Genomic DNA, 25369 nt, shown 5'->3' with positions numbered 1-25369 from the left:
TTTGAAACTGGACCCCTATTTGGAAGCCTTATGGCTTAAAAGTTATATTGTCTGTTAGACAAAATCTTTCTTCACTCACTGTAAGGATTTTAATTATGTCAGTCTCGTCGAATACATTTTAATTTAATTTATTTTGTAAGGTTGAAAATGTTTCAGTAGTGGACATTGAAAAAATTGAGATATTTAGTAATGGACAGGCATTTGCACCAGTAGTGGACAAGGAATATAGAAATGATTATATTCAAGATGAAATCGTTTTTATTTTTCACAACTTGCAGAATTTGACAGTCTTTACTATAAAGAACAAGAACACTGTGTTAATTATAATGACAACTCATAATTTAATTAAATTAATTAAAATATCAAATTGTACAAATGTAAATTACATGTGTATAGTTTGTAATGTTTATATGAAAATTGAACTAATAAGTATTATGAAACATAAATATAAAACATTACAAAGTTAGTATAAGAAACTTTCTTATTTTGTTATTGTTACATTATTCTTAACGAATACAAATGTTGAAATAAATGAGATCAGTTTTAACATACTGGAATGGATTATTGTTACACTCAATATTAAACACTTAAAAATAATAGTATAAAACTGGGTTCTAAGTTACATTTAGGAGAACTCAAATATTAACGTCAGCATAGTTTAAGGAAATATTGTTGCATTGTTAATTTGTGTTGAACTACTTATCTATGTCAATGCCTTTCGAGAATTGACAGTGACTCTCTCTTCCAAAAATTAGAGGCTTAGGAAGCCTCAAGTCAATTTGAGAAATATTTATCGTTTGTACATCTTTTTCATTTTTAGCAAATACGCTTTTCATCCTATTTATGGAATTAAACACAATCACTTCTGCGATATTATCACTGATTAAACTGGTAATTTTGCACACACATTTGTACTTTCTTTTCTTACCAGACAAGGTGGCAACTACAAAATCATTCTCATGCAGGATGTTTGATTCCCTTTCCTTTTCAATGGTATTCCGACTGTGTCTTTCGGACATATCCTTCCTCCGAGTCCAATTTAAAGTCCCTTCAATACTTTCTCCCCTTTCTTCTGTATCTTTTGATTCCTTAATTGCTGAACTTGGTCCAATAGTTTCGTTTGAAGGGGGTTCAATATTTTCCTGAAACTGCATAATGTCGTCTTCTTCTTCTTCATCTTCCATAGTGTCTTTTACATCTAACGTAACATTGTTTGTACTACTACCATCCGAGGGAATCCAAGAACCTTCATCTTCTGATGATGTCTCTTTCTTTCTCATTTTCTTCTTTCGTTGCTTTGTAGTCTTCATTTTCATTTTCATAGCTTTCTCTTCAGCTTTCCTTTTATTCGCGGGAAATAATTCCCGCGAAATAAAGCCCCCCAAAAAGTGTTTTTACAAAAAAAGTAGATAAAAAAATAAAAATAATTTAAAATAAATGCTTTTATTTGAGAAATATAGCTGTAAGGATTGTTATTCTTTCGTTTAACAAGGCCTGAAATTTCACATGTGCAGTCTACATTGTTTACAAACTGGTTGACCTTGAGAACAGCTGGAGTCCGCTTTCCCGGGTAGTTCTTATGTCTCGGGAATATTGGTATAAACTCTAAAGCAAGAGGGGAGCTAACTTAGGCATCTGTTCAAATATAACACAATATTGTCAATTTTAATGCTATTAAATTATAAGGGAACCGAAAAAAGGTATGGGGAAAAAATTCTATTGAACAGAAAACAAAAAAAAAAACCTGCTGATTTCATAAAAGACATCCAATAGCGTTTTAAAAAATTTTACCGAAGTCAAATAGAAGTTTAGAACTATTTAATTAATTTGATTAAAAAACTCCCATAAAAAACAATAGCGCGATTAATTACCTAATTAATAAATCGTCATAAAATATTTTCGCGGCAAAAATAATTCATGAAATTTGCACAGATCATAGATAACGATGTATATATGCTGATCNAAGATAGAGATACGTTCCATTCTTTAGGAATCCGATTTCTTACGAATCCTTCCAATCACAACCCGACACGTGTCAAGTTTACGGACTACGGCTGTTTGAAAGATTTTCTTCCATAAAATTAATCGATTCTAGACTAATCCGACTCAACATTTCCAAAATACGTATATTTTTTTGGGAATAATCCGTATAAACTATGCTATAAACAAAAAATTGTAGGATTACTTACCGAGTGTGCACCGCCATTGCTAATGCTTGTTTTCGTCACGGAGCGTCCCTCCGCGACGAAAACAAGCATTAGCAATGACGAAAGTTTTCTGATAACTTATTTTTCTGCGAAAACTTCGTTGAACTTCGGAGACATCATTAATATAAAGAATTTTTATCGCCGTTGAATAAGAAATGTCTCTTTTACAAGAAATGTATAAAATTACACTTAAATTACAAATGTATTAGACTTACGGTAGCTAATTTACATACTGTACAGATGATAGTTNTGAAATATAGTCTTATCCTACCTATATTAATTATTATAAAGAAACTTCTATCTGCATAAAACATAGTATACGAAACAGCTATTAATTATTTATATATCTGTGTTCCAAGGACCATGAATGCCCGAGTAATCACAAAAAATCCTTCAAATTTTCATGTTAGATGTGCAAAGATTTGTTCATACAGGCAATATGGAAATGCAGATTAAAAATATTTTGTTATTTCCCAATTTGCCATTAATCTTAAAACTTTTAAACTATATCATATAAAAAAAGTCATATTACATATCCATTATAAATGAATGTAAAGATCACATTTCCTTCTCTATAAAAATAGCAGTTTAAAACAGAAAACCACATCTTGAATTCATTAAATTAATATTTTATGTCCTTCATCATACTCTTAAATTTATCACAAGTTTCGTTCTGATCTTATTATGATTAATCACCATTTGTATATGCTTGAATGCTTCCTGAATTATGTTTTAACTTCATATTTAAAAAAAAAAATTGTTGCTAGATAAAAATATCAATGGAAAACTATTTTTTAATTATATACGTTTACAGTCAACCCCCTATAACACTGCTGATTATTCCGTTTTATATGAATTCCATGTTGTACGAGTCACTTAGATTTTACAAATACGTGTGCTGGGCTGTGAACGGCTCATGTATTTGTAAAATCTAAGTGACTCGTACAACATGGAATTCATATAAAACGGAATAATCAGCAGTGTTATAGGGGGTTGACTGTAAACGTATATAATTAAAAAATAGTTTTCCATTGATATTTTTATCTAGCAACAATTTTTTTTTTTAAATATGAAGTTAAAACATAATTCAGGAAGCATTCAAGCATATACAAATGGTGATTAATCATAATAAGATCAGAACGAAACTTGTGATAAATTTAAGAGTATGATGAAGGACATAAAATATTAATTTAATGAATTCAAGATGTGGTTTTCTGTTTTAAACTGCTATTTTTGTAGAGAAGGAAATGTGATCTTTACATTCATTTATAATGGATATGTAATATGACTTTTTTTATATGATATAGTTTAAAAGTTTTAAGATTAATGGCAAATTGGGAAATAACAAAATATTTTTAATCTGCATTTCCATATTGCCTGTATGAACAAATCTTTGCACATCTAACATGAAAATTTGAAGGATTTTTTGTGATTACTCGGGCATTCATGGTCCTTGGAACACAGATATATAAATAATTAATAGCTGTTTCGTATACTATATTTTATGCAGATAGAAGTTTCTTTATAATAATTAATATAGGTAGGATAAGACTATATTTCAAAATCACTTAAAATAAGACCATCTGAATCATGATCAACATTGTATAATAATTTATTTTGATTGACACCTCATTTTAGTATAGAATATTTAAAGGAAAATATATTTAGTTTATCTAACATATCCTGTACTAACAGACTATTACTATTCTGGTCTTATCAAACATTCAATAACAAGGACATACGTGAATCAACTCAAAGAAATAGCTTTGTTTCCTAATATGCATTTCATGTCTTCCTGACTTCTCATCAGCTGGAATTTACACTGAAGGCAGTCATTTATGTGTATTTTTATCAAATACCATCATAATTGTTTTACTTATGAATTCTATAACATTCCTTATAAAAATTAAAACACTTCGTCGACTAAAGTAATAAGAACTTTAACTGGAATCCATATAACTAAAGACATTACAATTAGGTCTTTAAAACCCAATAAAACCATAAAAACACATTAAATTCCTTAGTACCAATCCATTTTTTAAACTAGTATTCCTACATAACTTTACAAATGCAGAAAATTTCTTTCTCCTTACTACTCTACTTTTCACTAGAACTTCATCTCTACACAAACGTTTCTAAGTTGTTTCTATGAGTTAATCTATTTATGTCCTTGTTATTGAATGTTTGATAAGTTTGGAATAATAATAAGTCTGTTGGTAGACTAAGAAGAATATTAAAAATGTTTTTGTTTAGAGTTAGATTAGGTAGAAGTTACCTGTAGCCTACTGAAGCCTTTGGGTATTTCATTAGCCTATGGAAAATCACAATTTTACATATAAGACAATGTGCTTTTTAAGTTGCATCTTATATGCCATAAAATACATTAGTTTCTTTTTGTTTGTTTATAAAAAATATATATTAAATATATACAAAATATAAATATTTAAATTCTTGTTCATTATTGTCATGTCAATTTGCTAAATTAATTAGCTGAGTGAATATTCAGCTAATTAATGTAGTGTTCTCCTAGGACCCATTATAAAAGTCCTGGGAGAATACTGCATAGTCTTTAATTTCAGGAGTTATTAAAGTAAATAGCGAGGTTGGGTCCAAAGTTTTAAATGCAAAAACGTGTATGTCGGACGTTCAGTGCCGCTTTCCTGTAAGCCTAGAAGTTTGACAATGGTGTTTGGAATGTCAAGCATGATTCCACTGACTATCCAAACACCATTGTCAAACTTCTAGGCTTACAGGAAAGCGACACTGAACATTCGACATACACGTTTTCGTGTTTAAAACTTCGACTTCAACCTTGCTATTGATATAATGAATTGAATGGTTTCTATTTCACATTAATGGTTTAACTTTATGAATATCATAGTATTTTAAGAAATTCTAATTTAATACATGAAAACATTTTGAAGAATTTGAAATACATTTATTCTGGCGTCAAAAATATTTGAATCAATAACAGTATCTTTAATAAATTATCCTTTTAAGTTAAAGATTAGTATTTTTCTGTTTAAGCTGTGTTTGCATTGCCAGACAAAGTGCGAGTTTGCCCTCTTTGGATGATATTTGACCAGTTCATTGAGTGTGTATCTACTTTTGCCAACCTTTTAGTTCATTTGACCCATCAACTTTCCACAACTGGTTAAAAAGCTTTCAAACACTAATCATCTCCTAACTTAATTTGTGTCACATAGTATGATGCGACGTTTCATTATGATTCATTTATAGTCGTTTGTGTGACAGTGTAAATGGAGCTTCAAAGGTTAAACAGAAAAATACTTGCTTTGTTCCATAATTGTTTTTTCTGCAAAGAGATTATTTTCTCTAAGCATTAGATTAGGAAGGAATTTAAGTGTGAAAGGTCTGTGTATCATATCACTTTGAATGAAAATCTTTTGTCAATCAACTTTATTATGTAAACTATCTGACAATTTTGGTTAACACACCACAACCAATTTCATCTCACTTAAAATTGAAACAGTTTACATTCTGATGCACTTGCATACTTCATGATATAATATCAAAGTCTACAACAATTTATCTTGTAAAATTAAATACTGATCATTGCTAAAGATGTTTGGATTTGTGGCTAATAAATTCAACGTTGACAAAATTGAATTATAACAGTAGTATTTATGTAAAGTCAAATGTAATCAGAAGTCTTTGTGTGGTCAAGAACATTTAAAAAAAAATGTAAAAAATATCTACTGTAAATTCCTATCCAATATAAACAAATAATGGCAACAACAGAACAAATTCTGATTGTTTTTATTGACAAGAAGTATAAAATTAAGCATTGGAGAACTGGAAAACAGTTAAGAAGCAATGTTCGAACAGATTTAGAGCAAAGAATTGTCATAAGTCGAATGCGAATGGATCGAAAAATTTATAATGGAATAAAATAAAAGTAAGTTTAATATTATTTTATTGTATTTATGTTTGTTTTGATTATACAGTCAAACTGTCAAACAAAACCTCCAAATAACGGGCATTTTTCTGTACGAATTTCAAAAAAGAAAAGTTTCTGAAAAAATCTCCGTTATTTAGAGGTTTAACTGTATATGTTTTTATTTAAATATATTCAGTTTTTTTACATTTTTATAAAATATTTTAAATTTAGAATGAAGAAAAAATTATATTAATAAATAATAAAATTCTTTTATGTATTTAAATGCTTTTAATTTTTGTTAATTTATCATATTTGATTTTTTTGTATTAGCACTGATATGTAAATAAAAAGAAATGGTAGAAAAGAAGACAGTTTTGATTTATAAATTATTACGAGTTGAAAATCATTGAAAAAATAATTTCCTCACTAAAGAACAACTTTATTTGGGTTAATTATATCTCTTGAATTGGAAATGAAAGTTCTTCCATTAATATTAAGTGTTCAGGTTAGTAAAGTTCTGTGTTTTCACATATATGTTTTATATAAATGACTTCTAAAAAGATTTTGGAATAAAGTTATATCAGAATTAGTTATTTAATGAATGAAATACATTGTTTTATATTAGTGTAAATTTAAATAACAGAATCCACACAACTTATAATCAGAATTTTTAACGTTAAGCATTTTTTCTCTCATCTTTTTTAATTTAATAAATACGTTATCAGCTGTGAAAATTATCGAGTGTGTTAGAACAAATACATTTGAAAGATAGAATGTGTCTTATGTACAAACTTTTTCAAATTTAGAATTATACAGAAAGTTAAAATTATAAAAAAATAAATTAAAACAGGAAAATAAACAAATCAAATTAAATATAACAGCATAACATTAAATGCACACTTTATTTTATTATTAAAATAAGTTTTTAAAAATAACTACATCATTATTTCAGTTCTCATCTATAGAACATACTATAAAAACAATTTGAAACTGTTGTGGTTATTATTTCAATAGTTTTTCTGATAAAGCATCGTCACACTTTGATAAAGTTTTTTTCTTTGAAATAATAGAAAAATGAAATGAATTATCTGCTTGTAACAAGTGATACATTTTTAATTTTTAAAAACTTGGATTTATTTTGTATATTCTTAGAACCATTTTTTTAAATTGGGTACTTTTTTCAATAGACGTTAATTAGAATCCACTTCCAGTAACGTCTGTGATAGAGCAATGTGAAAGAACACATGAAAATTATGTGTATTACAATATAATTTACGAACAAATCATATCATGTGTATTACAATATAATTTACGAACAAATCATTTTTACTATAACTTTGATTAGGAAGGAAGAAAAAGTTTTGTTCAGCTTTATATGATTTAGTTATTGATATTTTTAAATTAGCTTAGCTATAATCATATCAGAAATATATCAAGTTACTAAGTATATTATTTGTAAACTTTTAATAATGAAAAAATTGAGAATTTGTGTAGACATATTCTGTCTTATGTTAGTCACATTATCAGATGATATTCTGACAAGTAAATATAATTAATGTTACTTTTATTTTTCAGTTGAAAGAAAAAAATAGGAATGCATTGAGAGCAATCAGGAACTGTCAGAACTAGACAAAGTAACTGATAACTTCTTTGGTGTGAAAGAAAAAAAAGCAACAAGTTAAAAGAAACTAGCTGGAAATAAAGAAGAAAAATAACTAAATAAAAGAAAGAATTAAATTGAGATGGAATGAATTGCTGTACCCTTATTACTTGTAAATATTTTAAATTAAATATATTACACACTTACACACTTCAGAAATTTTATTTTTATTTATTTATCTTGCACATCATACAAAGCGAGTGATTACTTTGTTTTAAAAAATTAAAGGCATTAAAACAATCAAAATTCAAGCCACTAAGCATTCTATAAATTTTCTTTATACATTTTACATTATTTACATCAATTTTTAATTAATTAAAAACAATATGTTGTAGTAATAAGCTTGCAAACATGCTTAATTTAGATTATACCTCCAATGTTGTTGAACTTGTTATTGTTTCATTGTTAGTAGAGTATAGATTAACTTCCAAATAAAAAATATACTGATTTGACTTTTAAAAATACAGTTATTGTACAGTAAAATAGAGTAGATGTTTTTGTTGTTTCCATAATGAAAACATCTTGTTAAATTATTTCTTGTTTCCGTAACTATTGGACTGTGGTCCAAATTATACAGTATTTATATGAAGAATTTGTAGAATATAGATTATAACTGTGATGGCTGAATAGGAATAATTTTGTTTTTTAATACAGAGTGATTCTACATGAATGGAACAACTTTGCATAATTAATACAAAGGAACTGTTTATTATAGAAAAATATGAGAGCCATCAATGCATAAAAAACTTATTAGTTTAAATCAGTACTTTACATGTTTATGTATTCTTTGCATGATAAGATGCACTGCTGTTCAAAATGGTGAGCATTCAGGATAGTGTGTGCTGAGATTTTTTTTCTTTTGAGGATATTGAATGATGCTGTCAATGTGCTATCTCTGCTATAAAATCTGCCAGAGTTATGGCAGCATATTGCTGTTGCCATCCAATCCATAGTTGCAAACATGCTGGCTCACCTATGGCAAGAACTTGACTATTGTGTGGATGTGACGTGGTTCCTATGTAGAATGTTTGTAAATTTTTGTGGTGTAAATAAACTGAGTTTTTCTATCTATTAATGGCTCACATGTTTTTCAACAATAGTTTCTTTAGAACAACTTTGCATAATTGATACATTAATTTAGAATCATCCTATATAATATATTTATAGTCATTAATTATAGCATATAAAAGGCTCTTCCAACCATACTAAATAACAATAAATTTTACACTGCAAAGCCTTAAATTTCAGTCTTTTAGCATAAGGCCCTGAGCCATATTTTGTTTACTATAAAAGAAATAAATGATTTTTGTCAATGGGTAGTACAATATATTGTATTTCAATAAATGCAGTATGCATTCAAATTATAATTAATCAAGTTTTATTATATTTTGAACTTTACTATCACATTGTTAAAACATTCTTTTAGAATGAGGATTGTTAATTATGGAATTATAGCACTATAAAATAAACACTAACCTTTAACAGAGAAATGAATTTTATTAGCTTTTAGTCTCTTAAATAGTAGTTTTAATATCTTAATGCATGCTTTTAGCTAAGCCGTACATGAATATCAGTTAATGTTTATATTTAGGATTTTTAAACATCTGAACTTTTTCCAAATAAATGCATTGTACACGTGACCAGGAAAATATGTACACACTTATTTACAGACATCCAAAACAAATCTGGAAGAACAATACCACCATAAAGTAACTAATAACTAATGAAATTTTACATAGGATGAAATCTTTTTCTATAATTAATATAAATCTTAAATGTATACTAATTTAAAGATGTTAAAATATCCTAATATAAAAATATTATGCAGTGTAAACATTCATATTACTTAAAATGTTACCATTTTTACAATGTACTTGTACGTTAGAATATACTTATTGTAATCACTTTTGGATTTGTCGATACTGGTAACAATAACCCTACGATAATATTAAGCAGGATAAGTAAATAAGGTTGCAGTTAGTGAAAATTCTGGTATTACTAACATGTTAAATCTTCAAGCTATATACTTTTAATTGTCTTATTTACTGAGGCAAAGCATTACTAAAACCTCTTCTATATTATTTTTAGAATTGAGTTTATTCTCAAAAGTTGATTAAGCTTTGTCATTTTATATAATATATGAGTTGAGGAAATTAGAAGTATAATAAAAATCAATGGTCTATGATTTTGTTTTAAAGATATATGATTGCTACCATAAGCATGCACAGTGTTCGTGTTTGGACAGTAGTATTAACTGTGCCTAGTAGTAATTTGTTCACTGTATGGTTGAAGTAAGAAATGCTAACAATTTATACAAATTTATACTATTACTGAAAGCAAGTAACAATTAAAATAATTAATATCTAAAGGTTAAATATTATCAGCTATGTATGGAGTCTAATAACAATGCAAAAGTTATAGCTTAAAATTTACTAACAAAATTTAAATCTATAACCAAATTTTGATTATAATAAAATACTTTTACAAAATTTTAATACTTTAATACAAAATACTTTTACAAAACATTTTAATTAATTAATTAACATGTTTTAAATAATTAACATGTTTAAATAATTAACATGTTTTACAAAACATGTTAATTAATTAACATTTTATTATACTTAATTAATTAATTAATTAACATGTTTTGGGACATAACATTAAATGGCAAACAACACTATTTATGATTACAATAAGTAAATTCTGAGTATATGTAATGTAATTTATTCAGCAGATAACTTCAAATTTATAATTTTAATGAAACATTACAATATGAATAGAAATACTCTACTAAATGTAATAAATTTATATTAAATCATTGTTTAATGACTAATACAGTGATTTAATAATTTCTGATGTGTAATGCAGAGACTGTTCATTCCTTTATTCGATACTAAGAAAACTAAAAATTACTTATTCAGTTTCAAGAGACCAATCACGTTGTAAGGAATAAACAACAAATAAAGTTTGTATACCTTTGGCATACAAAGTTTTTATTAGTGTTCATTTGTAGTGATTTATATGACAATGTAAACCTAGCTTTAATGTACCTTCTTTGGATCCAAATAAAAAGGGCAAAATACAAATATCATATGAAATTTGTATCGTAAGTTTCACGTAACCAACAATACACGAATTGAAAAATTCCAGCAATGAGTTGCTTAACCTCCATGGCAACATTGAAAACTGCATGTGTGATGCCATTTGCTATAAAAAGTTTTTGTTTTTAATAAAATATATTTTTAATTCTAATAAAATGGTAAAAAACTTAATTTAAGAGTTGGAATTGGTTTTATAAAAAAAAATTGTAAATGCTAATAACAAGTAAAATCATTGTTAAGTCCGACCCCACTCAAGATATGACACACGACCGCCATCTTTCCATTCCTTCGACCTTTAACTGCCAAAATTTAATAGCATCAATCCCATAATATACAAACCTCCATGCAAAATTTTAGAAGTTTTTGACAAAAAGCATAGGAGTTATTAAGCTTCAAAGAGGATAAACGGAATTGTGCCACACATGCATCCATACGTACATGGGAAAACCCCAAATTTTTTTTGCATTTTTCGATGTTTTTGAAGGTCCCAAGTCCAAAAATGTAAAAATCTCAAAGGGTCATTACTTTAAGGTATATTATGTGTGCTTACATGGTATATATATCTTATAGTTCAGTATATACATACAGAAATCATTAGAAAACAGCATTTAGACCTTACATTCCTATGCAAGCATACTTCAGATCCAAATTAAACAGAGAAAATATAAATCTTTTTATAAAAATTCATATTCTGTTTGTCCTTTCTTCAGATTTAAATCAAAGCTTCATAAAATAATTTGGCTCCTGAAACTGAGTGATTTTTTTTTTTTTTTTTCCCCTTACTCAACTCCAATTTTATCTCATACTAAGTCTTAACCTATATTTAATTATAGAATTTCACTTAATAATAAAATTAAAAGCAAAATTTCTACAAAAAAAACAGTATTTTTTTTTATTCATGGTGATTTAACAATTTATATTTAAAAATTGATAAGTGATATTAAACTTAATTTTTCGGTAGTATCAAAAGATCTTTGGTCGAAGATTACCAGAATCATTGTCTGGATAACCGAGGAAAATGATTGTGGTCGAGATCAAATGCATTAAACCTTGGTCTAAAAATCTCATCTCGCCGAATGTGTGTCAGTGCCTTTATTTTAACATGAACATCTTAGATATTCTGCGAGATAACATTATTAGCTATCTCGGATTTAGTTTTAAAATGGTTGCTATCACACACACAAACACAAAAAAAAAAAAATTTAAAAGATAATTGAAGATGCAATATGAATTGTTTATTGTAGAAATAAAATTGAAAGAGGTGTGGTTACCAAAGTGAATGAAATGGGGAAGAATTAAAGAACAGCAGATGTACTTGAAAAACAGGTTGAATGAACTACAAACTTCAAGAACAAGTCTTATGAATGTGTAGGAATGTAAGGTCTGAATGCTGTTTTCTCACTTCTACTGATGATTTGTGTGTGTTTGTGTGTATATATATATACAGCTTGTATTACGCATGATTGTGTGTATATACAGTATGTATTATGCATGCATGTATGTATGGTGTATAGCTTAAAGTAGTGCTTATTTTTCTGCAGTTTGTAGTATCGAAGGTTTAGTTATCTTCGCTAATAATAAATTTAAAGTTTTAATAATTAAAAGTATTTAATATATAGAATAATAAAAATCATTGATAAGCCATATTAGAAGTTTACAATTAACTGTCCTGATATCTTTTATAATTATAACAAAGTCTATTGATCATCATTGGAATTAAATATTATCCATGTCACATATTATCAAAATGCTATGTAAAATATTTTTCATATATTTGAAAATATAGGTGAATTTCCAATAATGGCCACCTATAAACAGCAGCCAGTGTTTTAGGAATGTTTCCTTTTGAAATGCACACAAAATAACCTGAACAATGACCACAACTTTTTTATGCTCTTGTCGGTGGCCACTGTTCGGAGATTTGACTATGTATGTAAATAGACTGGATTATGGGTAGAGTTTCCTTTGTTTCACATGCATTTGGTTAGAAGTTCGTCAAAAATAAAATTTTTTATATTTTGTATACATATTATTGTTTTGTTTTATTAGTGGCACAACAAAAAAACAACTGATTTTGCTTGTTTTTGAATAAATCAACCCTTTAGAGTACTTATATCATGTTTTTACATGGTGTACTTCTACGTCCCTCTGTCAGAGAGCAGATAGGCCAGTGTTGTTGTTGCTGACACATCTTCAGCTTCCTTTACAAAATTAACAGTTTTAAGTTATGCCATTATCAAAACAAAACAGCAATATGTGGATACAGTGTGTCGAAATTCATCCTTTTATAAAAAGATCGTTTATTTTAAATGTTTCTCTCCTTGCAGTAGAAATATCTTCAAAGTTCTAGTAAAGAAACATACCGTCACAGAGGGTGTTTTTTAATAAAAATGTTTGTTTTAATGGCATAAAACTTTTATTCCGACAATTCCAGTTCAGTAGTATTTCCATTTGTTGACTGCATAGTGCTTACCTTCTTGGAATTTGTTTTCTTGGGATGCTACAAAGAGGCTTAAGATGATTAACATTTGCTTCTCTTCCCATTTATCCTTGTCATTACAATAGAATCTCTCAAGATTAGGAGATCACGTAATCTGTAATGTTATAAGATGTTTGGCTAATTTTAAGACGTCATAGGTTGACTTGCCAGTAATAATAATTGCTGTAAGTTCACCTATGACATCCTATATCTTAGTTTATTTATGGAGGACTTCACAAACTTAACTGTTTTGTTTTCTAGATCTGCAAATTTGAAAATGTGCCAATGACTTTTTTGGAAAATTAGTTAAACTTGGATCTGGAATAGGTGCTGCATTTTTTTTACTCTGCTCTGTGGGCACTAAATTTAATTTGCTTGGTCGAACCCTGCCGGGTCCACGTAGGGCAGTGGGACAGTGGGGAATGGAATCTGACATATTGCTGGGGCAATATGTCAGATTCTGAAAAATCCCTGGTATTTTTTTAATCCCAGATTCCTGAGAACTATAGGCTAAGACAATTGTCTTGGCTATCCGGTCGTGTGTTTTTTTTTTATTAAGTAGTGTTAATGTCATAAATTTGACTAATTTCCCACATTTGTATGCATCTTCTGAAATTTTTTTTCCCTCTGAATGATGACTACTTATGGAATGTGGAAAAACATTTGATGGAACTGTAGTGATTCACTTACGGCAAACAGTTACGCATGTCTGGATCAGTCACATCAAATATTTGAAAAAAAACTACAATATTACTTGCATAGTTTAATTGCTTAATGCTATATTTTTAAGTTAATTATCTTCATTTATTATTGTACATAATTTATGATGTCAAAAAAGATGAGATCACCCACATAATTTCGGCGGAGATTTACAATGGTGCAAATTAAATAAGATGATAAATGCTTTTATGATTTTTATAATGATCTCAAAAGAGGTTTGTCATACATTTCTGACGATACAAGATAGCAACACAATAAATCATTTCTTCTCTCTCGTCCAAGACCTTTTTATTTGCAAGTTTTTATAATTTTATTGAAATCCATTCTGAAAATCTATTGTTTTTTCTTTCCAATAGAACAATCTGTACTTGATAAAATTTAGTTCTATTATTGTAATTATTTGTATAGCATTGAAATCATTGAGACAATTTGTTATGATAACGCATTCATTGTTTCTTCCCACAAAACAAAGGTATAAGTAACTTAAATTTTAGGAGCAATTTTATTTATATAAATGAATGACAAATATCTGGGAAAAGAAAGACAAATTTATGTCAAACAAGTCTGCTGTGTGTGTGGAAAAAGTAGTATATGCAATAAAAATGTATATGTAATACTTATTAATTATTCTAAGGATAAATTTTGAAATGTGTTAATAATAATAATTTATAAATCCACTCGCAGTGATAATAATTTGAATAAATTTTATCTGGCAGTTGATTCGGGGTTTAGCAATCGCCCGTCTGACGCTATTCCGACGGGTCATTCCCTTCGTAATTATACACCCATGTTTTACAACATAGATATGTAATTCGGTGTGTCAGTCACTCACAGCATGAATATTGCAAATTGTGTATTGTTAAGGTACTGGTGTTGATATCTACTAGTAATTCTGCTTTTCAAGTTGTCAAGTTATTGATTTACCAAAGCATATTTTTAACAAATTAAAATGTATTTAAAGATTTGCCAAATTAATTGATTGTAATTATGAATAATCAAGTTTATTCTTACTCTAATATTCATAGTTTTTTTTCTTCTTAAAGTATGAACTTGTAGAAACTTCATCCCTTTAAATTTCACAGCCATACTATTCTTAGAAATTCTAAAGATGAAAGCTATTTTCCTCCCTCTTTCAAAAAAATTTAAGTTAGTTTGTATTTTAAGTGTGTTCTTATATAATTGTTTCCTATAAAACTGTGGAATGTCTGCCATTCGAAGCGGCGAAATAGCTTTCTTGCAAGGTAGAATTGTATTTTCTAAAGTTTATCTACATTTAAACAGCATGCAGATTGCCCGATTTAACAGTTTATCCCACTTCTATGCGCATTGATAGAATAGATTTTAATGGGAGAGGTTTTTAGATTTAGTTATTTCTATTCCCTTTTAGTTAATTCTATTTTGGTTGAGGTATCTGTTGCCATGACAAAATAAATAATTTTGTTGCCGGTAATATTTCTGTCACCCAGAGTATCAGTTATGCTGTCCTCCTCCTCCTCCTTTTTTTTTTTTTTATATATCTTTTAGCAGAAAACATATTTTTGCTTTCTGGTATTCCTGTCAATTTGAGTATTGACAAGAAAAATGGGTGTTGCAAGAATTAGTTGGTGATTCATCATATTCTTAAAATTGCTAATTATTACTTGTTAATAGTAAAATTATTAAAGCAATGCTATGTTAACCTTGACCCGAATTTCATCGATTTTTTTTTTCTCGTATTGGATAACCCCCGTGTGACACAGTAGGTTTTTAGTATGGAGTGTTGTCTGGGGGTAATTCAATCGAAGCATATGCTTTTTCTCATCGGCTGTCGTCATTAAATGAGGAAAAACAATCGCGCAACTCGCGACAACCGGTGTTGAAGTACAGATGAAACGATAACGTCCATTCGAGAAAGAAAAATTGTACACCTTCGAGTTCTCTATCCCGAATCCATCAGTCACAAATCTATTTAAAGAGGAGACGCATTCGTCTGTTGCTCGCGCTTCACACGCGCGTGCACACACACGCTACTAGGTCACATCTCCGTCTCCCACCCCCCTCTTACGGGGTTCTCGTTTTCTAGTGTCATTCGATTTTCTTTAAAAATCCTCCCAACTTCTTGATAACGAGCAGATGCCAAAATGAAAGAGGACTTTGTCACGGTCATTCGTTAATCTCCGTTACGAATAAACAATTTTGTAACGATATACGGCGGATGACTAGTCTCTCCACTCTCCTCCCCTTTGCGCAGACTGTACAGCGATTATTCACCTTACAGAAGGAGTGTTTATGAGAATTGAAAAGATGTCTGTCTCTCTGTCTGAAAACCCGCTCGATGTATCGGTTTTATCTTTCTGATATCGCCGACGAGACGATTCCATTCCCAGCATTCTCGTTTAAACGGGCATTTCCCCCCTACCCCGGCTTTAAAACGTTACATCGAGGTTAAAAAAAAAAAAAAAAGAAAACGGCGTGCGAGAAGACGACTCCGGAATAACGTTACTCATTTCTCGAGCTGGGCTTCTGCGAAAACGGAATTTTAAAATTCCTTTTTGTGTGCCACTTATATATACACGTAGGGTTGTGCCCGTCCGGATGTTGAGTCGCTTGCTAGCAATTCGCGGCATTGCCTAATCTTCAATTCCTCTTTCACATGTGCATTTTTCGGGTCGTTGCTCTTTTTGGGTCGAAAACAAAAGGGGCTAAGTCAGTGGCTTTTTCTTTAATCTCGTAAACCATTCTTCAAAACCGGTCTGTGAAGACCCTCGAAACTTTATCGTCGAATTATATGAATCGTGCTTATTTTACGTACGGTTAATCGGTCGCATACGGATTATTAATTAGCAGCAACGAACAATAAAAATTCTTTATAATTTTTTTCCTAGTGTTTTCGAAGGATTTCTCTCTATCGTACACAAGGTTAAACACTTCGTTTCTCGCTGCTCTCACGCACCGGTGCGCTAATTACACGAAGAAAATTAATATTAATATTCTAATTATCCCCCGAAACAAGCGGGAGGAAAGAGCAGGGAGGGGGGATGATTTAGAAAGTCGCTTCGAGTTATGTCTTCTGCCTCGTGTGTGGCGTGTCAAAGTTCAAACTTCTTCGACCTCTCCTTCTAGGGAGAGGCATGCCAAATTTACCCTCTACGCGGGCCTCTTATCTATGGAAGGTGTCGAGTGTTCCGGGGGGAGGGGGAAGTTCGATTACGGCCCCATCTCCAAGATTTCTAGTTTTTGCAGCGAGATGGTTAACTACGATTAGAGAATTAATGGAGACGTAACGGGTCAGTACGTAACGAAAAAAAGGGCTCCCCCCGTCTATTTAGGAAATCGTAACTCGAGGGGCCAGTTCGCACCGGAAAAAAGGGGCCCCCTCCATATTTCTCCGTTACGCTCGTTTTAATTGAAAACCCGAAATGGGGGCTACGTTCGAGACTCGGTTCTAAACTGTGCTAAAAGGTTATACTTCTAGTTATGGTATTTTTTGAGGGGGGATAGGAAAAGTCAGCTGAAGGAAACGATCTAACAGCATCACGTTAAGCGGAAACTAGACTCGTCATGCCTTATAAACACACCAATGAGAGATGTCGGAGTTCGCCCTATATAAACTTGTGTAGGATGAGGGCTGTCCAGTTGAATCTGGCGTTACCGTTAGAGAACAAATGGCTCCCATCTTAGATTTCAGACACGTCGAAACAGATAACATCGGCCGAGGCAAGAGGTGAGGTTTTAATCACGTGATTTTCTTTCTGATTTTCTTTTTTAAAGTCCTTAACGAGGAACATACGTGGGGGGGTATGGTAACTTTATTATTCTACGCGGCTGTGTCTTTTATTCTATTTTTAAAGGGACTTGGATTAGTTGCATCATCGACCAGACATTGTTTTGAATTTGTAATATTAAAGTTATGAGTCATTTCTTATCTCTCAGAATTTATCGGGGTGACTCAGCGTTCGTGGAAAGTTTATACGGTCGAACCTCCGTAAGACGGCCACGTAAATTGTCGGGGAGTGGCTACTATTTGGAGGTTGTATCGATAGAAATTCTCGTGTGGCCGTCGTTAGGAAGTTCTACTGTGTTTTCTTGTAAAAGTGCCGCCATTTTACTTTTCTAATTTCACTTTGAAACCGTACTTATAAAAAATATTCTCGTTCTAATTTCGCTTATTTATTGTATAAATCAGTTATAAAATAATCAAAAAAATATATATGTATTGTCTTCTTTTTATTTTTGTAAACTTTCGAGTTTAGTATGCAGCAGACCATTTATCCTCAGTCACCGATCATCAGCCATGCAATTAGGATGAGAAATTATTTCCTGCAAGTTGTTTTAGAATATTTAGAAAATAAAATTTTCTTCTTATCACGTTTTGCTCGATAAGATTCCAAATATTTGGAAATTCTTATTTGTTACGTGATTTTTTTTTCCGCCATTTAAATCGGCTTGCCGACATTAAAGTAACGCTTGTTTTTTTTCTGAGAATTGCAGTTACACCACAGTTCCTCCTTGTCTCACAATCGCGTCAATGACTCACAATTAGACAACACTACGCTTTATTGTTGCGTAGAAGATATCATTCGTGGGTGTAGTGTGTATAGTTAGTGACTAATCCACAATATTTTCCCTTGCTCTTAACAGTGATCGGATTTTTACACTCGCAAGATATGATATGTGGCAGGATTGATTTCAGTTTAACCCGATTCTTTTCCAATAAAAACAAACAAAAAAAAAAACTTGTTTTCGAGACTTAAATTTCATACGAGAAATGTGAATACGATTAACACACTTTGTACGAACGTTTGTTAAGAGTTTGACCGAATGGTAAAACCAGTGATGAACACAGGTCGTGGGTTCTTGACTAACAGCGGGCTGGCCACGTGTTTTACGAGTTTTTTTCCCACATATTGGGCCCAGTTTAGGTGTTATATATACTATAGAAAGTCCTCCCGGGTGTCATCCCCTCGGAACATCGCACAGAGTTGAGATTTCATCGATGCAATACGCGAGAATTAACAATGGGCCAAGTTTTGAATTCTGGTGTAATTAGTATGTAATGCACATAAAACTGTAATTGATGACAATGCGAAAGACTATTTATTGCCCTCCCGTGGACCGTAATGTACTGTGACGTATTTATCTTTTAATGGGTTCAAAAAAAATTGTGCTGTTCGCTAACAATAGATATTTCATTGCTTGTTTTTTTTTATTTGTGCGTTGAACTCTCGCAAAAACTGCGCCACGATTCGCTTCGTTTTGATTCAGCAAAGTAAGATTTTCGGGTAAAAATTCCGTAGAAAAGGCAGTGTTTGTAAATACCTCCTTTAAAAGTACAAAAGGGGGATGCGAAATTCTTTTCTTGGGCCAGATCCAAAGGTGAAGGTTTACTTCCACGTCCCACTTCCGTGGCATTGGTCTCGACACATTTTTAACATCCGCGTATCTCCACCACCATCTCTAGAATATTTTTCATTCCTTTTTTGGCATATTCGATTTTAATTTTCTCGTTGATTAATTATTTAACTCGTGACCTCGCGGCACGAAAATTAAATCGAGTGGAACTAGTTTAAAAACTTCGAATCCTTTGCCGACATTTTCTAATTGGCACATTCTGTGTTTTGCAATTGTCTGGCGTGCGTATTGTTGCTAAATCATGCGCATATTTAATTAGAATATTGCTCGATTGCAGTGTGTCTAACCGACAAAAATTGAATTTATTTCTTTTTTAATCTTAATTTAGAGCGTGCCTTTCTTTGAATTAATAAACAATGGGCACAAAAAAAGAAGTGTTAAATGAGTGACTTATCGACCACTTAATAAGACAGTGGCAAAAAATACCTTGACACAATTTCATTTTTAATGCTAATGCCTTGCTGATTATCGAAGCTAAGCATTATCTTATTTATTGTTCACGTGTAATAATTAAATTGTGAATTTTTTTGGAGGGGCGCATTGCTTTGATGTAAATTAAGTTTACAAACTCCAATAATTCTTTTCTTATACAACAATTAAATAAATGAATTATCATCTATACTCGCCTTAAATTATAGTTTTGGTGTTAAAATTTTGTAAAATTAGTTGTTTAGTAAACAATCGGGGTGTTTGTTGTGTAAGCGATCTGATGCCACCCTTAATTCAAGGTAAACATTGTTTCCTTTTTTGGGAATGTTTTGCAGCTAAAACACGGCATGTATGACGTTTTGGCCAAATTTTACTTAGCCCCCGCCAGTAACCGAGTGGATAAAACCACTGAACACCTGATAGTTTGATAGCGTGTTCATGTCTTGGTCGCTTGGAATTTTCCGGGTTTTCTTCGCGTTTAACATCTAAATATGTAGGGCCTCCTTGAGGCTAATGGGAGGCTTGGGGTAAAATGCATATTGGGGCCTTTCTCCGGAGCCCTCTCTGTAAGTAGTGGTCGATTTTCCGTAGTCCTCTTTGGAGCAGATTGTCCATGTGTACCCAAAGGGTCTGTGTGTCAATTTCGATTCGATACATGAATTTGCCACATTGCATTGTTGTAAATCGTGAAAATTTTGGTTTTTTTTAGAGTACTGAAGCCACCGGGCGGAGAATGCAGCGACATATTCGGATCGTGCAGCAGCCCCAATCAACAGAACGTGAGACGAGGACAGCAACACCAACAGTCTTCTTCGATCTTCGCCAACGAAGAACCTTCATCCAATAATCATAATTGCACAGGTAGGAGGGATAGTGACACCCAAGCTAGATTATTCGGAGGGGCGGTCGAAGAATCCAGTCCTCGAAGAGTCGTAGATAGAATGAAATCAAATATATTTGTCGATGAGGGCCACAATAACACTAGCCCTTCGAATAGCGCTAAGAAACAGGGTGAGTCTTTTTTCTATTGTTTACCTTCGCACCTTTCTTTTAGTTTTTATTTCGTTAATTTTAATTATTAATACCTCCTCTTAACCCGTTTTAATTCGTGCGACTAATTGGCGTTTTTATTTTTGTTTTGTTTATTGAAAATAATTATTTTATGTTTTGTTTAACACCCGTTTTGTTGTCGTTTTAATTTTTTGGCATGCGCATGAATTATATATTTGTAGTACGACGTAACCCCATCACTGGCGAAGTATACGACGACGAGGAAGAAGAGAACGGTGTGAATGGTCACGAAAACGAAAATGGTGGTATGTGTTCGTTTTCCACACAACCCCTTAACGCTAATAAAATTTTATTAATAACTCCTCTAACGTAACTAGTTTATATTCCTTAGACTACTACTATTATATAGATTATATCCCTCGATTTATGACGTAATTAGTATCTTCGAACTTCATAAAACGGGCCGTTTTACGTCACGTTACTGTATATCATACAGAAGGCCAGCATACAAGTAAAAATGATAGTAAAGGCGGAAGTTTTACTACCATTTTAATACCACAATGCTGGCTTAACCGTGTATTGAATATTATTAGTATTGTAAATACAACTAACTCTAAAAACGGCGGCCATTTTTATATTGGCATCAGCGGCCGTGTTGACTGTATTTGTAAATTTCTTACTTTTTTAAAATTTCATTTGCGTGTTTTAGATTTAAATAACGATTAGAATAGTGTTTTTAACAGCGGACACCACACGGGTGTATAGTTACCGTATTGTGACGTATTGTTCGACGTATTTCAGATGTCGTCGGCAATCCGATCACGGGAGAAGGAACCGTCGTGACCCAAAATCCAGCCACCTGCGTGAAGATCAGAAACCCCCCCGGAGGAAAGTCTTCGGGAATTTTCTAATCCGTCGGCCAGTTAGAAAAAAAATATATATATAAATATAATTGCATTGTTTTTTGGAAGAATTCTCTCTCAAATCAAATTGCATGGTGTGAATTTGAATAGCTCAAAGCTTGATCTTTTATAATTTCGTATACAGTATTTAATATACAATATCACATTTTGATTTTTTTTTAAATAATTATTATTATTATTATATACAGTATATGTACGATTGGCTTTGGTTATCCGTAATCGGTCTGTTTGTCTGTATTTAAATGTCGAAACGTTACACCAAATATTTTTTGAATGTACTTTAAATCGAGAATTCGGAAGATTGTCTCGCTAATTTTTGTAGAGCTTTTTTTAAAATGGAGTTCCTACTTTGGCCTGCTCTCCCCCTTTTTACCACGTTTCCAGCCAAAGATTTGGAGTGGCGTACGCCATTTTTTTTTTATTTGTTTCGATTCGATGTACCGTATTCGCTCACCGATGAACAATAAAGTATGATAAAAACCGTTCGAGTGTGTCTCTTCCGTCCAGAGAAATAAATAAATAAATAAATCGCGCCGCCATTTTCCAATTGTTTTATTTGTGTTTCGTAAAGAAACGTGCCGGGCATAACCGAACGTGAGTGGCCCACTTCGGTCGTCTGGTCATTCCTCGAAATCGGGTCGTATTGTTAGGGAATTTTCTGTGTTTTTTTCCTTATTCGAACGGGTCGAGTATCAAAGGTCCCGGATATTTTCGTAGTGTTCTTAGTAACGTTCTGTCAACAGTATCACTCCCTGCAGCGACTCGTTGGCACGGTATTGGTTAGGCGCACGTGTTTACCTCCACTTCGGGAATATTCTTCCATTTTCGAGGGCGATAACCTCCGTTCTAGTGGGGAACTCGTTTTTCTCGAATGACACCGGGAACGGTCAACGCAAATCACCCCCAAACGCGGCGGCGCGCTGTATACGGTAATTACGCGTATATTGGAGGGGGAATAAGGGGAAGAATGCCTTCATGTTAATTTCCTCCCCCCTTCGTAACGTTCGGGAGAAGACGGCAATTACGTAAAGGAGAAACAATGGATCCGTATACAGGAAAACTGTAAATCGTGTGTTTTTGATAAACGTTTCTTCTCGTCGACCGCAAATTACCCGAGTGATGAACAATGGATAAAACGGAACCGGGTCGTTTTTCATCGACAAAATTGTAGGCTCTGATTTCGAGTCGACGTTTCGTTTAGAAAATATGAAAAATACTTGCCCGTTTCCTTCCCCCTTTTGTAAAAATACCCGAAAAAGTCAAGGTTGCAGTGCCCTTGACACGTATTCTACGTGTCGGTAAAGTTTTGTATTTGTGAGAAACACGTGGCTTTTAAAAAAAAAAAATATTAGCTTAGACGAGGGTTGGACGGAGTTTAATGGGGAAGCGTAAGAATGTATGGACTTCCAAACACGTGACTTCGTCGAACTTCGTTAAGGGGTAGGAATTTCACGTATTTTCCTCCTCTTCTCTAATTAATGAACTAAATGAATAATAAGTTGGGGTGGATATCGATTGTCTTATGACATTTTTCCTCTCATATGCAATAAATTAATGGCGTGAAGCGCTTAGAAGCGACACGCCGCGTGTATTAGCTACTTCCGGTAGCGTCACTCGACTTCCGGTTAATGGAATCGGTCGAGTTGCCAACCCGGCGAGCTTAATGCCAATAAAGTTTTTCTTAATAAAATATATTTTTAAAAGATGGCGCTACCAAAATTTTAAATGTTGCCGGGAAAGTCGAGCAACTCGTTGCTGATTTATTTAATATCGATGTCACCAACATCGGTACATGTTCTATCAGAGATATAGTATACGTAGCGCATATAATTATAAATACAGTGTATACTGTATTATTCTTTCAACTGTAAAAATCTCATTTTAATTGAATACATAATAGCAAATGGATTGGACGGGACACTCTAAACGGCGCATAAAAATTGAATTGTGTACAATAAAGGAATAAAGAATTTTTAAAATGTCACTCGGTGTGATAAACCTTTAAAATATTACATTTAATTTAGTTTACTTTAAAAATTATCAACAGATGGCGTTATATGTAATTACGTGTACATTTACATAAATCCAATAGACATTTTGGGGGTGAGATTACGACATTATATAGGTTAGAAATATGTAAACGTAACAGGCGAATTTCGTAGCAATTGGTCGAACGGCTTAGGAGTGGATAGCGAACCAACAAACAAACATCCTCATCATTTACATAGACAACTTGCATGTGACGTATTAAAGTGCCGGATGTACGTGTTGCGCTTGCGCGTTTTTCCCGGCGCCATCTTTGTGGTTTGTTTACGTTTTATTTGTGTTTAGGCGCTCTTTAGCTGGAGTTCTTGTGTTGTTTATTCGTCGCGAACAGCATTATGGTGAATTGTTGTGTAATTTGGTGTAATGCCTGTTTCGCTCGAGAACAAGGGAACGTCAGTTTTTATTTTCCTGCATTATTTATCATCGAGGACCCCAAACTGAGGAGCTTTAACGACGAAGGCAATTTGTATTGCTCTCGAGAATTAACCAGAAAAATTCCAATGGAAGATTTTATTTCAGGTAAGCAATAACATTTGGTTACTAGTTATCAACCTTTATGGTATATTTATTACAAGCAAACAATAAGAAAACAAAACGAAAGGTGAAAAATAGTGTTTTGCAAAGATACAGTCGACCCTCCTATAACACTGTTGATTTTTCTGTTTTATATGAATTCCATGTTGTACGAGTCACTTACATTTTACAGATACATGTGCCGGGCTGTGAACGGCTCATGTATTTGTAAACTCTAAGTTACTCGTACAACATGGAATTCATATAAAACAGAAAAATCATAAGTGTTATAGGGGGTCGAATGTAATCGCTTAGCAGTGGAAGAATTAGAAATTAATTTCGAATTAATTGTCCTTCCAGTCTAATTTACATAAATAAAGGTGTGTATTTTTAAAATATAAACCAATAATTTCCATCGTTTATTTACAAATAGCTAAGTTATGTTATTTTGGTGAGCAACATTAATTTCACTTCCTTAAAGTGCAGTTGGGATGACTTTACATGCATATGCCCACTCGACTTTATTTACATATTTAATCGTTAGATTGCTAGAATGAATGAAATGTTGTCTTGTTAATACATGTCATCGCTCTTATGAGTTATTTTATAATTTTTTTTATTGTGTTTCCGATGCCAATTTGGGATGGGAGATTATTCTTTTAACTTCCCGTGGAATTCTCCCACTCCTGAGATGTCTCTCAAACCCAGAAATGATAGAATCCCAAATGAAATAAAATGTGCCCAAAATAAATAGGATAATGAACTAAAAATACTCCTCAAACAAAATAGAATGGGTCGGAGTCGACTTCTTACACCATCCATTAACGGACACTTCCGAATAGCGGACATCTCTACTTAAGGAGCATTTGTACAATTCCCACACCCTTCAAATAGGATCATATTTACATCTAAATAGAGAATTTACACGAACGTCATCTCATGTGACCAAATCGTCATCGCTCCACCTCCTGTGCCATGTTTGTACTGG

The 25369-nt window shown here is 32.0% G+C and overlaps 1 protein-coding gene and 1 long non-coding RNA gene across 4 annotated transcripts in view; both read left to right on the top strand.

Annotated features, from left to right (window-relative positions):
* The window catches only part of LOC111623454 (microtubule-associated protein Jupiter-like), a 34618-nt gene extending 12311 nt beyond the window's left edge, over positions 1-22307 (top strand). The window contains exons 1-4 of one of the 3 annotated variants that reach the window (XM_023366410.1): positions 17619-17771; positions 20598-20899; positions 21121-21204; positions 21701-22307. In XM_023366410.1, coding sequence (XP_023222178.1) covers positions 17713-17771; positions 20598-20899; positions 21121-21204; positions 21701-21810 — 555 coding nt within the window. In that variant the 5' untranslated portion in view covers positions 17619-17712 and the 3' untranslated portion in view covers positions 21811-22307. Of the gene's footprint in view, positions 1-17616; positions 17772-20597; positions 20900-21120; positions 21205-21700 lie in introns of those variants that run through there. The other 2 variants (XM_023367100.1, XM_023367800.1) reach the window with 2 other exon arrangements.
* LOC111625936 lies at positions 6456-7913 on the top strand. Its single transcript, XR_002756853.1, has 2 exons — positions 6456-6613; positions 7684-7913. It is a non-coding gene; the product is annotated as an uncharacterized LOC111625936 (long non-coding RNA).
* Positions 22308-25369: the final 3062 nt, after the last annotated feature.

The sequence above is a fragment of the Centruroides sculpturatus genome, unplaced genomic scaffold, assembly GCF_000671375.1.
Source record: "Centruroides sculpturatus isolate CEXI.00-Female unplaced genomic scaffold, Cexi_2.0 scaffold146, whole genome shotgun sequence".
In the NCBI taxonomy this organism is placed as follows: domain Eukaryota; kingdom Metazoa; phylum Arthropoda; class Arachnida; order Scorpiones; family Buthidae; genus Centruroides; species Centruroides sculpturatus.
This window is presented reverse-complemented; position numbering and strand designations above follow the sequence as displayed.